We start from the raw sequence: 16,236 nt of genomic DNA on the forward strand, positions 1-16,236 counted from the left end.
TATAAACAAACATACCTTTTGGAGCCTCTGGTACACCAATGGGACAAATAATTTTTCTTATACAGTACTCTGATCGGATTCCATATGGACCAACATCTCTTCGCTTGATTATTTCTGTTGTTGTAATTTCAGTTTCAGATGTTTCTACAAACAAATTAGTCCCAATACATTAATAACAGAAAGCAAACGAAAGCTAAACCTCCAACCAATCCAATATACTCAAGGTAGAGAAAGAGCAACTAGAACAAACTGTTGATTAAAACAATTCAAATGCCATAGCTAACATCAAGCCTTTACAGAAATGCTTGGAATGAGTGTAATAGTCAAAATTAAGAGCAAGAGCTTTTGCGTTAAGAAACCCAGAAATTTAAAGAAATAATACCTGTACGTGTAGTTCCTCCCCCAGGTGGAGCTTTTGCTGCCATATCATCCCATTTGAGACATGCCCACAATAACCGCAACATAAGGCTCACTCCAGCCAATGATTTTACTGTTTGAAGTCGGTACCTAACAACAGAGTGTTTATATTTTAAAATCAAAATGTATTTAAAATACCTAACCAAACCAATGGGACAAGTGTTTTCCATTCTACTTTTATTGAACAATACAGAAAAATATAGAATAAGAAATAGCAAAATTTGCATTTCTGGGCACTAGCATGTATATCACTTGTATTTTAAAATTCAATTAGTTTCATCACATCCTAAACTTTTCCTCAAAAAATGTAAAGTACGTACCTCCAAGTGATCCCAAAAGTTGGCCTTGGGGATGGATACGGCCAGATATCCAAGGCAGGCTTTGCATTGTAATTGAAATATGGAACTTCTCTGATTCCTCCTTTTCTGGCCAGCTTTTTTAAGTCATCATTGGGTAAGACAAATATACTTTTTTTACTGCTTTTGGTAACGAATTTTCTGTAAGATGGTAAGGCAGTTCCAGAACGAGTTTTTTTGGGTCTTGCAAATTTCATTAGCTTCACTTTGTCTTTTGTAGAATATTCTTTGCTGACAGTCATGGAAGTCACCAATGTGCCTTCTGCGGTGGTCAGTGAATCGGTTACTGTTGTTGTAACCACTGTTTTACTATGCTCTTGTACAGAAATGACATCAACGTTACTGTCTGTAGCGGGAGTGGTAAGCTTAGTTACAGTGGTGGTGGTGGTTACAGTGGCTATGGCATGATTTTCTGTAGATGATACTACTGTTGTTTTCTCATCGTTAGAGGCTACAGTCTCTGCAACTTTAAACACAGTTTTGGATTCTGTAGACACAGTTGATGTTGTGGTAGTCACTTCAGTAATAACAGTTTTTATTTTGCTTTCTCCATTAATATTTTCCATTTTATATGTCTGTACACCATTCTGATCAGCAAAGTCACTACTCAAGCTAGATTCCTCACATGAAGTTACAGGCGATGGAGCAACTTTCTTATCCTCAGTTACTTCAGTTTCCATAGATTCTGTTTCACTATTTAGGCTATTTTCTCCACAGACAGCATGCGTTGGCGTGGAAGCAGTGCCAAAGGCAGATCTCTCAGGAGAAAGCTGGTTTTCTTCAGTTTTCTGCACATGCTTAGGGACTTCGTCTGGTGGCTGAAGACCCTCTCCAGATTCAAACTCAGGTGAACTCTGCAGACATGACTTATTTTTGTCCTTTGTGTCCTCTACCATGATGTCACCATTCATGAATGGTTTTACTGAAGATTCCTTAAAAGTCAATGGTTTTATTTCATGTTCTGGAATGGATTTATTAATATTATTAACTTTTGATTCAGCATCACCCCCTGCCTTAGCTTCACAGGTATCTTTAACTAAGCAGTCATCATTTGATAATATTTTAATATCATTGTCTTTTCCGTTCATTTGAAATGCTGATTTTTCTTTTTCTATCTCAGTTTCTTCATCTTTATTATTCTTTTTCTCACTAACACTGTTTAGATTTGTCAGATCAGGATATTTGTTTAAGGTACTTGTCTCCACTTCCAGTTCCTGACCTTTCTTTTGACCGTTAGCCTCAGTTAGTTTAGAGCTCAGTGAATCCTCATCAACTTCTACCCCATCCATGTGTTCCAGAGTTTGACTTTCAACATTTCTTTCAGAAATTAGCTCTGTTTTAAACTGTTCAAGATCTTTACTAATTGATTTTTGGGGAAATATAATCTTGTTTTCAGATTTACTTTCAGTCTTTACTGGAGCAATTTCTTCCTCCATTTCACCTTCTTGAGAGGATATTGGTTCAATATGGCTTTTTATCATACAATTATTTTCTGGATCTTTGCTCTGCCATTCAGAATTCCCTTCTGAATCTGTTTTTTCAAGAGTGGCCAGAGCATCTTTTCCACAGCTGCTTTCAGTTACTACTGGCTCTAAGTTTTCACATTCACACTGAGATACTCCGCTAATAGGTAGGTTTTGTTTCAAAGGTTTTTTGCTTGGTTCTGAAACATCCCATTTGATTCTACCTTCTGCATTGGTTTGTTTCAAGCCATCCACAAAGGAATGCTCAGACTCTCCAAGAACCTCTTGTCCTTGACACTTATCAGCAGTTGTAGGTTCAGGGTTGTCTTCTTTACTATCATTCTGAATGGAGCTTTCCCCTTCAGTGGATTGTGGTGAGTTTTCATCCAATAGCTGGCCTTCTCCTTTTGATAGCCTGTTTGTCAAAGGAAAAGAGGGTTCGTCTGGCTCACCGGTTTTGGTACAAGAGATGCTGCTGATTGGCAAGCAGTCCTGTTCTGCATCTTCACTTTGGGTCTTATGTGAAATATAGGTTTGATCTTGGGAAGACATGTCAAACTGGCTTCCTTTTTTAACTTTTCTCATTTGTAGCTCATCTATGTTTTTCTGGGGGCTTACAGATCGAATGCCTACTGTTTTAGCACTAGCCTCCAGTTTCATCCTTTCTAAACGTTGTTTTTCTTCCAGTGTAAACTGTTTTATTCGCCTCTCAAGTAGCCCATCTAATTTTGATGATTTTACTTTCCTTTTGTAGCAAGTCCTTAAATGAAATCCCTCGCTGACATTGATTATATCCAGCTTACAATGCCTATCTTCATCTGTTATGGGGGATTCAATTTTCACATCATCTACATCCATAGGTTCTTCCTTGATGACTTTATCATTTTCACCATTGATTTCTTTTTCCACTGTAAGAAAGAAGTGACTCTGAATCAGTAAGCTCCCCTAATAATGAACACCAAACTATATTTTTACATTAAGTACTAAGAAAGAAGTGGACCTTTTAGCATATTAATAGATTTCAAGAAAAAGGGAACAAAAACTTCAGACACTACTACAAGGGATAATAAGCAATTATTTGAGACATTTTAAATGTCTTGACAAAACCTGTTACACAGTTTTTTTAATAGTTATTTCTGAGGTTCTATGCTTTTACACATGCAATGTTGTAATTAACAGCTAGTTTTGCAATAACTTAAGTGTATCACCTTTGTCTTTTGCGTGATCAGAATTTTCAGAAATTGTATCAACTTCTACTTTTTCTTCACACAACTTTTCTTCTTTCACTTTTACTTTCTCCAAGGTTTCCGAAACATCTGCTTTTTCTTTTGCTTGCAGATCATGAGAATCCTTTGTTCTGTCTTTCTCTATTTTTACCTTAATTGGACCTTTTCGTTTATCCAAGTTGCATTTTTCATCTTCAATCTTTGCTATTAACAAATTAATTAAATGGTTTCAGTTATTCGGAGTATTTTTTTATACTCTGCTAGATTTTAATATAAGTTAGTTTACCTCTCAAATCATTCACACATCACTACTGAAATTCAGAAATAGAATTAAATATAAAATGGTAACATCATCGATTAAGTTTAGTGCAATACTGAATAATAAAAAAATAAACTCAAAGCCCAGAGATAAAAGTGTTTCATTTACATTTTTTCAAGACTCCATGTTCAGCTTTACTTAAAAAAAAAAACCCAAACACCTCAAAAAATACTCCCCCCCCCTTTTCAGGAAACTAAACACCACTCTGTGAAAACCTATATGCCTATTAAGAGCATATTAATTCAGACTCTGAAAATTCAAATATAATTTTTAATAATTTTGATTTCTACAGTTAAACCAGAATGGACTTTAGTATTCAAATGACTTTGTGCTTAACACTATAGTGGCTGTTAACTGCAATACAGAAAGCAAAATATATCTAATTTAACAATCATATAGACAACACTAAAAGCAGCAGCATCCATTTTGTGTTTGATCCAGGTAAAAGCAACAGGGAAAGTATTACATTAATATGTTCAGAAAGAGATAATTATGATACGTAATATAGGGTGGGCTGCCATTTTCTAAATTTTAAAAGAAAACTCAAGATTACATTTATTGTAAGACTCACACAGTTCAGGGTGCATTCTAAAAGTCAACTGTGCAAATTGTTTTTTTATTTTATATAAATTCTTGGAATTTATATAAAATAAAAGTAAGCAGCAAGGTGTGTTTTGAACTTTCTAGAGAAATTAATTTCTTTCCCCTTGTAAAACTATTGTTTCCAGATAAAATTTGTTAATAGTATTTTGTCAACATGGAGAGTGGGGGAAAAAAGTGTATATATACTTTATTTTAAAATGTAAATATTTTGGATGTTACTTTTTGCTTGTGATTATCTATGTAATTTTTATCTACCTTTAATCTAGGCTATACAAAGGCTGTACAAAACTGTACAAATACTACACACAACTTCATAATTGAAACAATTTAATGTAGCTAAAAAATGTCTATGACAACTGAACTGGTTATATCGGCACAGATTAGCAGAAATCTACAAAAGCTTCTCTGGAACACTATTTGTAACGAAGTCTACATAAGAAATATCACATACAAATAATTAACTGCATAACTGAATAAGCAATAAAAAGCAGCATGTTAGCGATTAAAAAAAACGTAAGCAATGCAGACACTTACCTGGTAGCAACTTTCTGTAATTTGCATTAGTATTTCCAGGCAGTTTGGGCAAAAACCTGTGGACATGTGTTTTACTAATCCAGCTCCAGCCACCATATCCTGTTACTCTATACTCCTCTCCTTTTTGCTTCCAAACCTGTTAAATGTTTTTAGAATAGTAGTTTTAATGGTGCTATTCGCTGCACTATTAATATATACATCCATTTAAAAACGTAAAATGATTTTTTAAAAAAGAAAACAAAACCTCCAATTTACAGACTTTTTCAAGTTGAAGTATATTTGTGAAATAATGTACTATCTAAAATTAAAGACATATCTGCTGATAATTAAATTGATTCTATCATAGTAATATCTAAAAACAATTTTCATTTTATGTAACAGCAAGAACCTATTTACCTAAAAGCTGAAAGATTATACCAGTTTTTGCATCAACCTGTATGTTTGTTACAAAAAACAAATTTAGAGCAAAGAACCATTCCAACAAAAGTATTTACTATCTCCTGTAGGAGAATATAAAGAGATTTCTATAGTTGCTCCCATCGTATAATATAAACTTCCAAAGTAAAGGTAGCTAGGCTAGCTTTTTTGGGAGGGATTGGGCATGGAGGGGAGCATTGGACAGGGACAGACATACAGACAAGATTCCAATAACCATCTAGAACCCCTCCATTAGGAAAGGCTCCATTTTGCAGACAAACATCTGTCAACTCAGGCAGGATCACTAAGAGCATAATACATGTAAAATTTAGTTCAGACCAAGATTATGTGCTTAAATAGGTAGACATGGTTCCTACTCCCAATGGCAGGCAGTAACGCAATGACATTAAAATTTTAAGTTTAAAATGAAAACGGAAAAAGAGTAGGAAATCAACAATTCCTGGTTTTTTGGTTTTGTTTTTTGTTCTTCGCACAAAAGAAAACCTTACCTGATGTTTGACAGGAAATGTATATTTCACCCACGTAGCTTGTTGCATTGTTTCTTCTTCTTCTTGTTTTCTCTCTTTTTTTTTCACTTTCTCCTTCTCTTCTCTCTCTATTGCTGTCATTCTGCGTAATCTAATACACATAGATTTAAGTACCAGATCTTGTAAGCAAATATAAGTAGTCAAACAACAGCATATACTACCCTTTGAATAATTTTAAATATCTGAAGAGGAAAGCCCAGTATCAGGTTATATGTATGACTTGCAACAGGAACATTGCTTTTTTTTCGCCATTCCAGTGAGGCAAACACAGCTGCCTGCAACTCTAACTTCCGACACATTTCGTTTCTGCTTCTGTGACACAATGAGAGACAAAAGACAGACTCCACTGAACTAAGTGTGTTGAAATTTGCTCTACTAGTCTCCCAAAGTTTTATCACTTTGAGACTGTGGCTCAGATAAAGAAAACAAACCTGCTTTTCAAGAGCAATGACACTATAAAAATCTTGTCATGTATTTTCAGTGTTTCTGGTTGACAAAAACCACTTCAAGTGCCAATTGAATGAAAGACTGAATTTAAACATAATTCTTACAGGCTTAGCGGAACTAGTAATTGTAAAATCAAGTAAAGTGCTCACATTAAAAAAGATGTTTTTGTTTGTTTTACCTAGTGTGCCCCAACGATTCCCGCCAGATTGGGAGCATGACAACCGGTTTAATTGCACATTCCAATATAGCCAGCGCTAGTGCAAATTCTCTAGGTTTGCTGCACATCTGAACAGCCTTAATCCAGTTAGACCTAAATTGGAAAAAAGATAAAAACCTGAAACCTACACATGCACTAATATAGCATGCTATGTTAATAAGATTTAATGGTAGGATAAAACATCCTATATTTTAATACTTTACGCAAATGTGCAACCCTTTTAGCCATCCATCACAAAACACAAAGATGTTATCTTATATTTTAATATACTGAAGCACAGTGCTTGGAAGTCACTGATTTGAAAAAACAAAGACCATTGCTTAGTAATACTGTTAGCAAAAATACAAGTAAAAGAAGAGAATATATTTTTTCATTTATTAATTTACCTGTGGGAAGCCCAGTTAGGGTGAAGGAATGATGCCGGGATATTATTTTCTAGCTGAATAATAGTAAGCCTCAAAGTGGATATGGTAAGAACTTTGGACCCATGTACAGACCCATTCCATTTGAACTCTCCTGCAGGAGTCAGACAGAATTTATGCGAGAGATGTCGTCTCTTGTCATGGTCCTCCCTGTGCTGGTGCTTGTTCAATGCGAAGGAATTAGTGGCATACTGATTATGATAAACACGATACTTTCCCTCTTGCCCTAATTTGAAATAATTGTTGATATTTCCTTTCATCACAACTTCCTTCTTTGTGTTCATTCGGGAGACTTCACCCTGAGAGTTGACCACCAGCACCTTGTAAAAGAAAGATTGATTTTAAAAGAGTCACTTAAGTTTCAAATATTTCTATGTACTTACTTATGATTTAGGCTTCAACTGTCTATATATAAAATTATAAAAATACCTTGCAGTAGTTTGTAGCAGCAGATAACAGTTTATCTGATACACTAAATATATGTACTTCATCACCGATTGTATATAACATTAGGATATTCCCAAAGATCAACTTGAACATTAAAAAAAAAGCCATTCAGGCTCCTGAGGAAGTCAAACAGGAACCCATTTTGCTGCTCTGAGTTATGCCTATTAAGAGACACAGCTTCGGGGAAAAAGCTTCACTAAACTTAAGTAAGCTTTCTGTGAAACCCCTCCTCGGTAAATCACAGAATTCATACAGGTAGCTAGGCAAACGACTATCTTTGACTTTGAAAACATGGCATGGACAACATCACTGGTCTAATTACTCATAACTGAGTTCCAAACTTGAAAGGTTTGTGAATAATTATCCGAAATGCTAACTTACAAGGAAAACCAGTTAATAAAGAAAAATAAAATTAACACACCAAACAATACGCAGACAACTAACTGCAACGAACTCTTAACATTCAAACACTTCTTTACTGGAGAAACTGGGCTACTTAATAAAAAAACTAAATCAAACCACCAAAAAAACCCAACAACCAACCTACAGCCATACAAAAAAAAAAAAGTATATTAGCTGGCAGACATTTAAGAAAGATTTAACTGCATCAAAAGCAGTGCTACAATTTTGCAATGACCCTCTTTAAATGACCACACTCTGCCAGTACAGATTTGTATGAACTGGAAATGTGGCTATTACGTAGCTATTCAAACAATAATCAAACACAAACCATTGTAAAGTTGTAGTTTTGGCAAACCAGTTCTGAGAGATTTGAAGACAGAAGTGGGAGAAAATGCATATAACTTATTACTGGCTATATAGCAAACAATTCTCTAACTTTTATGACCAGCACGTTAAAGGAAAGGAGGTGCGCTGGGTCACTCCTGTATCACCCTGTAGATAGCAACTAGGAGAGCAAAAGCAAAGGAGAGGGAAAAAAGCTTCCTGTGATATTGCAATTTCACCATTTGGTAATCTATTATTACTACTTTTTTTTAAGTACATCCATAGTCTGCCAAAATTACTTTTTTAATTTTTAAAAATATTATCAGTTTTCTAAAACAATTTTCGTACTTCTTTGAATTTTCCAAGATGTGCACAAACCTCTCTGCCTTCTTTATATAACTTATTTGCTTCATGTGCTGCAGCAGCAACCTGTTGGCTTTTCATCTGGCTCAGCTTGCTATCTGGATTTCGTAATCTTGTGAGCATTCGCGTTGAACCTGGCGTGCCTTTTCCTGCGCCTGGAGAATCACTTCTTTCACCATTAGATTTCTCTCCTGCCCAGGAAAAAAAGGCTTTTAAGAAAAACTTAAAAATTCAAACTTTTCTATTGATGTATGGGAGTTATAAAGTAGAAAGAAAAGATGCATAAAATGAAAGTTAGAGACACTATTATTACCTATGTCCTCTGAAGTCTGGGATCCTCTCTCTGCATTTTCAGCATCATCAAGCATCTTAATGGAGTCATTCTGCCCAGAGCCCAACTCACTACCGTTGCTGTTTTCAACATCTGAGTGCAGAGGTGCAGCAGATGAGCTGCTACTGTTGCTAGGGATCATCTGACCAGTTTCTTCTACAAAAGAACAACTTCCTTTTTAGTTTTTCTTTTAAATTGAGTCAATGCATTTTTTTCTAGTTTTAAATTTTTCATTTAAAAAAAGTCAGATGAACATCTTTTGCTGGACTGGGGAGAAATACCCATAAAATATCAATTCCCTTCAGATCATTGTATCGATTAAAGTATTTTTTGTTTTATTTCAAGCAGTTTCAACTTTTACAGCTCTGAAGAACTGAAATTCATACTTGGATGAAATATGAATATATTTTATATACAAATTTTTTTTCTATAGATGTATATACATAGAATCCTCTACTGAGACTTTGTTTTCCTTTTAGAATGCAAATTTCATTAAATTTGGTCTTCCTGCAGCTTCTGTGATTTTATCTCTCCTGATTTTCTCATGCTTTAGCTGTTCGTGAAAGCATACACCTTTCAGTTCCCCTCTAGTTCCCCTCTAGTTCCCCTTCTAGCACCACTCTATATCTAAACTGCTCCTCTGCAAACTTGCCACCATCCCTCAAAACAGCAATGTTGTCTTGATTTTGTGCAAAAGACACAGCTTAGCTGTTTAAAAAATACAAGTTTTTTTTGTTTCTAGAATTCTTCCAAAACATCACGGATTCTGTTGTTACTAAGAAAGGTGACAGAGCAAAACCTCCCTTTGGTGAAATATTCACTCCTAGCAGAAAGATGATTAGGTAAATATTCTGGGATTCTTAGAAGATCCCTAACCTGAATGCATCTTGATTTCTGGCTTTGCCAAGTAGGTGACCACCACTGTTTGACCCATTTCCCTTTTTAGTGAGAGGAAGAAGGGAACCATTTATGGTGCCTGCTGTCTGGAGGAGAGTCGAAGCACTCAAACTGAATGCTTAATAAAAGACTCATATCCAAATTGCATTTAACAAGGATAGCGACAGACATTCTCGTCTAGCTTTGCATTTCACTCTTATTTTCCCCTTCTTTGGGGGTAGCTGTCTCACTGATATTGGTTCAGTATCTCTCCCTCCCTCTGAAATGAGACTCAAATGGAAATTTCTTAATAGGAACACAAGTATCACTATGAATATAGTAAATTAGACTTGAAGAACCACCCTCTCCACACACATACACACACATTTTCCTACAAAAAAAAGCCCACTAACATAAAAATAAGCTAGAAGCTTATTGGAAGAAGAAAAGTACCTGTAAAAGTATAATAAAGAAATAATGATAAATACATAAGTGAATCTTTAAAATAAAATACGAACCCATAAATGTGACTGGAGAGAAGTTACAGGATATGTATCTTTTCCATTAAACCTCTATACAGTTATTTTAACTTTAAAATGGAAAAAAAAAAAATACAAGAACAGGCAAAAATACCTGGTCAAATAAATATCTAAAATGTCTGGGGTTTGTCCCATGCACTAGGACATTGGAATAACCTCCCCAGGGAAGTGGCGGATTCCCCAACATTGGACACTGGTGGATTACCCAACAGCTGGACAGGGTGCTGGGCCATCTTGTCTGGACCATGATTTTGCCAAGAAAGGTTGGACCAGACGATCCCTGAGGTCCCTTCCAACCTAGTATTCTATGATTCTATGATGTTTTCCATATTAAGAAAGTGTATGATGAGGCTTCCAGATTATGGATTAATCTTAACTTTAATTTTCCCCTCCTATTAACAAAGTTTATTACAAGGTTTGGATGTATTCACATATGCAAGTTCAGGAACTGCAATCTGTATCTGAACAGAGAACTATTTCTGTAGGAGATAAAACGTTTACTACCACTTTTAAAAGCATAACCCATTGAGTATGGCTACATCATAGAGTATTTTTAGATTTTTAAGAATTGCAAATAAAACTTATCATTTTAACAGTAATCAGATGTTTAGAATAACATTTGGTTATGCAGTAAATCTTGTAATAGAATATAATTATAACCATAATATCATATCATATCATTCTAAAATAGTACACCAATAATTTATGTTACACCTAATCAAGTCACATTTATTCCTAAATCTAAAGTTTGGTGGTTGTTTGTGGGGTTTTTTTTGTTTGTTTTGTTTTGTTTGTTTGTTTTAATTAAATAGTGTATATTACTACTTTTGAATCACTGACATGGCAGAACAAAACACGTTAATATACAACAACAGCCTCTGTAATTAGAATTCTGAAATCTGTTTAAAATTCCTAGCATGACAACTTTAATCTTGACATTTCAGTCCGATGGTTTACTCACATGAATGAAAATACTTTGTTAGTAATTTATACAGTAAATGAGAGGTTAAAATAATAAACAAGCCAGCAGCAAATCAGAATTTGAAATAAATTTTGATAGGATGCTAACAATCATTATGGATCAATATGGAAAAATAAAATACACAGAAAATAGAACATAAAAAGCTTAGCAATAGTCATCTTTGGAAGGCATGGAAACAAATGCTAATGTCAGAGGACCACAAATTTCAAGCACTAGTTGCAAGAAAATTAACTTTGAAATGTTAATGACAACGTAGCAGTAAAGGATGGCACTGCAAGCAAACAGCATGAGTGATATACGCTGTGAATGGTTTTAGTGGACAAATCAGATAGAAAAACTTAACAGATTCCCCAAATTACAGAGGCATTGGTAACAGTGCCTTCTGTACCTGAGAGTTCCTGTGGGAGCTCTGATGCCACCTTCTTCTCTGCCACGTTGTTGCTATCAAGGGTTTCTGACTGACACCCCACTGCGTTCTTCCCTTCAGAGCAACTAGTCTCTCCTGCAGAAGGATTTGTGTTGTCATCAGTGCTTGATGTCATAGAGTTACTTTTATCCCCAACGACTGTTGCCTCTATAGTAAAATGCACAACAAAACTTTAGGGATATTCTTTAGTATGCCTTAGGATGTCATTTGACATCATCTGTAAAAAGTAACTTCAGCAGCCTTGTTTGTCTGTTTCATAATGCTGAAAAACATCAAGCTTTCCCCTTTCCTTGTGTTTTTTTTTGGGGAGGTGTTCTTTGGTGTTTTTTTTAGGTTTTTTGTTTGGTTTTTTGCTATGAGATAGTATTGTCTCAAAATCAAAGCACAAACTAATTCTGATAGGAAAACTATGTTAAAAATTATGTAATATTGCTTACTACAAACATGTTGATCACAACCTATAAGAGCCACCTGTGCCCAGTATCTACAAGGTATCTACAAGCTAGCTGTATTTAACTTGAAAAGTAGGTAAATTGGTGAAATTACTTAACAAGAAAAACAATTATACAACCACAAAGGAACTGACAAATATCATCTATTACTTAAAAAATAACTTAGAGAATCATACAAAAAAAAAATCACATTAACACTTGAAGAAATGTGGGGATCTTAACTAAAGATTCACTTTACTTAAATGAAGTTGTTAAAGCACAGTCACAGTATCTTTACCTTCTGTTTTCACTTTTTCCGCATCTTGCTCAGTGGGTGTCTCCTCAGTTTTATCTTGGTCTCCAGATTCTTCCTTGCTTCTCTCAGCATCTGTCTGGTCATTATCAACGTCACTTTTGGTCTTTTCTCCTTCATCATCTGCTGTGGTTTTATCTTCCACTATTTCTCCTTTTCTTGCTCTTATAATGTCCAAAATTTCATCTACAATAGAAAGTATGTTGTCATCAATAAACAACAAACCACCACCTACAGAGCCACTGAGCAGATATAACATGACGTAAACACTGTTTCTTTTCAATGAGACAAAAGATAACATCCAACTTCCACTGCTTTTTCCTCCCTCTGTTAGAAGAAACAATTCTGAAGATTGATTTCTCAGAGTTATGCATTTGATGACTTAAATCCATTTTTAAACCTGAATATCTAATCTTCATGTCTTTCCTAGAACCAAAGTTCAAACCTTCACAGATTTATATTGCTATTTATTGCTCCAAGGTTAATTAAGAGGGTGGGGAATTGCAGAGGAGATACGCATTCTTCCACACGTTCCATAATATTGGAGCTCTAATATTTTTGCTACTCCAATTCCCATTGGATTGTTAAATGATTATGAGAAGTTATATATATATATATAAAGAAAAGACAGTACATCAATAAACATTTGACAGTTAACACAGCTCCACTCCAACACTTGGAATGCTCACAATCTGGCATACCCCAAGCATATCAAGAATCCAAATCATTCAGGACATCCTGGAATACATGATACATAGTCCTACAAGAAGTCAGCATTACATTGCTATGCTGGTACACCTGCATGATGCTTCTCATCAACTTCTATAAACTTCTTAAAATAAACTAGTATATATATAAACTAGTATATATATACTGTAACATCTATTCCCATTAAACAAAATATCCTCACCATTTGCTGCAGAAAGGAAAGACTTGTTGTTGCCCCTTGCTTTGTTAGTAAGGTCTTCTGTCACATCCATGTGTCGATGAATTTCTTCACGCATTTCTTCCAGAGTTTTGCATAGGTCAGCTTCCCAGTAATCTTTGTCTAGGCATTCAATTAACTCCGCCAGCTGTATCTTTGTGCTATAGTACCAGATTTTCTTATCTTTCTCACTTTCTGAATCTTCCTCTCTGTTAGAGTGTTAAAAAAAATTACTTTAAAATATCTGGATAAATAACAAAAATTAATATCAGACTTTTTGCAGAGAACTGTTAAATGCCAATACCTGAATGTGAATAAACAAATCACATGAGGACACTCATATGCACTCAGTTTAGTACCCAAATACTCCTTTCTCGCTTTTTTTATCCCCTTAGAAGTTCTTATGACAACTTCCCCAGGAAAGCTTTTGAAGAGTCTCCTTAAAACTGGTTTGTCCAATCTGGCAACAAGGCTTATTCTCATTTTATTTAATACTATTGTAGCCAGTAATCTACTACTAAGTCTCAAACAATTTGCAATGAAAGTGGGTATGGCTCCAGAAGCCATAAAGGGTAGTGTTTCTAGTTGCATATTCAGGAAACAGCAAAGTTTGGAAATTAAAAGTGTAGAATGTCACATTCATCAAATATTTTATATTAGCATCTCTACAGCATTCACCTGTGACAGCACCAGTAAGGGACAAAAGAATCATAATACAATCCTTTGAAAAGATCAAGGGATTCCCACATTTCTTTTATCTGGAGTACTCCATGTCACCATGAGCCTAGATAAAACTACTGGAGGACCAGAGTGTCAAAAGAATCTCAACAGGGCCACCAGACCCAAGTGAGCTGCATAAATATCTCAGGTACCAGCGTCTCCCAGCTCTCTTACGCTGGAGAGTGCAAGGAGGACGCTGCAAGCGGTTCTGAAGAAGGCTGCTTGATTTCAGCTTGCCTTGTTAGGTCCTGCTCAGCAGCAGCAGCCCGATTCAGGCTGGCTGTGGGCAGGACCACTCATTTCCACAATACACCCTAGCACTCCCAACACCATGAACGCCATACGGGGTGACACAGTGATTCATCAGCTTGGCCTTCACATGTGGAAGAGGAACTAAACTATTGCTACACTTGCACTACCTATAAAAGCATTACAGAACTATGACTCACTACTAATCCTAAACCAAATTGTCGATAGGAATGGAAAGCTGAGTGTAGTTTGAAAGAACTACCCCTGTAAGGTTTGTTTTGTGTTCCTCTCTACTGGCTGCCTCCACATGGCTTATACATTAAAGATGGTAAAAAATAGCCTCACTTATTCAGAAAGCCAAATAACCACAAATCAAATTGATCATCAACTATCTACTATTTTCCACACTGTATTTGTGAAACAACTGTAATATTCACAACTCAATCAGAATACCACTAAAATAAGGTGGTGAAGTTAATAATGGCAATATTACTCAAAATTCAACTACTGATTTGTCACAATCATTACAATAAACAGGCTTCTGGTTTTGATGATAAACACAGTATTTCTTTGCAATACACCAAGAACTTCTCTCATAAAGGCCTTTGCTCATGAAAAGCAACTAATTCTACTTCACCCATTTACTCTTCTAGGCTATTGGTAACTTTCTGTTCATTTTAAGAGGTTAGCATGGTTACGTTTGACAAGTTTTCTCAGAAAACAGCTCACTTCAGGAAGACTGCCCACATACTACACATCAAAAAGTAAAAGCTGAACATTGACCATGATTTGACTCTATGGAATATTCGATGCCTGGAGACTACCATGTTAAAAAATGTTATTTAAACCATATTTCCTCTAAACCCAGAAAGTTATTTACTAACAATAATAGGAATGGCAGCACCTTTATTATTGTTTGTGAACAAATGCCACAGAAATGGAAGATAAAGACAAAACGGTTAACTAAAAAGGACAGGGAAAGTATGCCTTCTGAATCCTCCCTGGCAAATGTCCAATGGAAGTGGTGAGAACAAGACACCGGCAGAAGCAGCAATTGTAAGGCTGCTCTGCTCCTTACAAGCATGACTGCAGAATATAATGCTAAGTTTATACTTCAATTATTTCTTAGCTCACTAAAAAGGGAACTTAGCCTTTCATTTTGAACCATTACATGATTATTTGCTAGATATATACACCATTTATACATCTTCTTTTATGGCCTAGATATGCAACAATATGAAGGCTTTATATAGTCTCATCATCCCATGAAGTAAGGTTGTGCTAGTACCCATATGCCAGAAGAAAAAGCCTTCAGTACCAGTAAAGGTATGCTATATTACAATTGTGCCAATAAAACGCAGAGGCACACTGTGAAGAATCAAGACAAAAGACCACAGAGTATTCTGCAGAAGGCACCTAGAGTGAGTTAAATCTCTCCATGTGTGATTTGAATCCTACCCATCAAAGAACTGCTCAGATAATATTCTAGAAATAGACAATGAGGCTATCAAGAGCATTTTATTTCCCTTTGTCCTGGTTTCAGCTGGGACAGAGTTAATTTTCTTCATAGAAGCGAGTGTGAGGCTGTGTTTTGGATTTGGGATGAGAAAATGTTGATAATGTGCTGATGTTTTTAGTTGTTGCTGAGCGGTCAAGGACTGTCCAGCATTTCATGCTGGCTTGCCAGCAAGAAGGCTGGGGGTGCACATGAAGCTGGGAGGGGACACAGTCAGGACAGCTGACCCAGGCTGGCCAAAGGGATATTCCATACCATACGATGTCATGCTTGGTATATAAAGCTGAGGTGAAGAAGAAGGAAGGGGTGGCGGGACATTCGGAGTTACAGTGTCTGTCTTCCCCAAAAAACATTACATGTGAAGAAGTCCTGCTTTCCTGGAGATGGCTGAACACCTGCCTGCCGATGGGGAGTAGTGAACG

The 16,236-nt window shown here is 35.8% G+C and overlaps 1 protein-coding gene across 1 annotated transcript in view; it reads right to left on the bottom strand.

The window, feature by feature from the left end:
• BPTF (bromodomain PHD finger transcription factor) overlaps positions 1–16,236 on the bottom strand; it is a gene marked incomplete at both ends in the record, with an annotated part of 56,574 nt that overhangs the window by 22,186 nt on the left and 18,152 nt on the right. Inside the window, 13 exons of the mRNA XM_082008065.1 lie at positions 16–144; positions 383–507; positions 738–3,144; positions 3,445–3,666; positions 4,919–5,054; positions 5,845–5,974; positions 6,509–6,640; positions 6,934–7,289; positions 8,521–8,696; positions 8,819–8,992; positions 11,622–11,807; positions 12,390–12,590; positions 13,315–13,538. Of these exons, the coding sequence (XP_081864191.1) occupies positions 16–144; positions 383–507; positions 738–3,144; positions 3,445–3,666; positions 4,919–5,054; positions 5,845–5,974; positions 6,509–6,640; positions 6,934–7,289; positions 8,521–8,696; positions 8,819–8,992; positions 11,622–11,807; positions 12,390–12,590; positions 13,315–13,538 (4,598 nt within the window). The remainder of the gene's footprint in view (positions 1–15; positions 145–382; positions 508–737; positions 3,145–3,444; positions 3,667–4,918; positions 5,055–5,844; positions 5,975–6,508; positions 6,641–6,933; positions 7,290–8,520; positions 8,697–8,818; positions 8,993–11,621; positions 11,808–12,389; positions 12,591–13,314; positions 13,539–16,236) is intronic.

This window comes from Phaethon aethereus, assembly GCF_964289735.1.
Source record: "Phaethon aethereus genome assembly, chromosome: 18".
Taxonomy (NCBI): Eukaryota; Metazoa; Chordata; class Aves; order Phaethontiformes; family Phaethontidae; genus Phaethon; species Phaethon aethereus.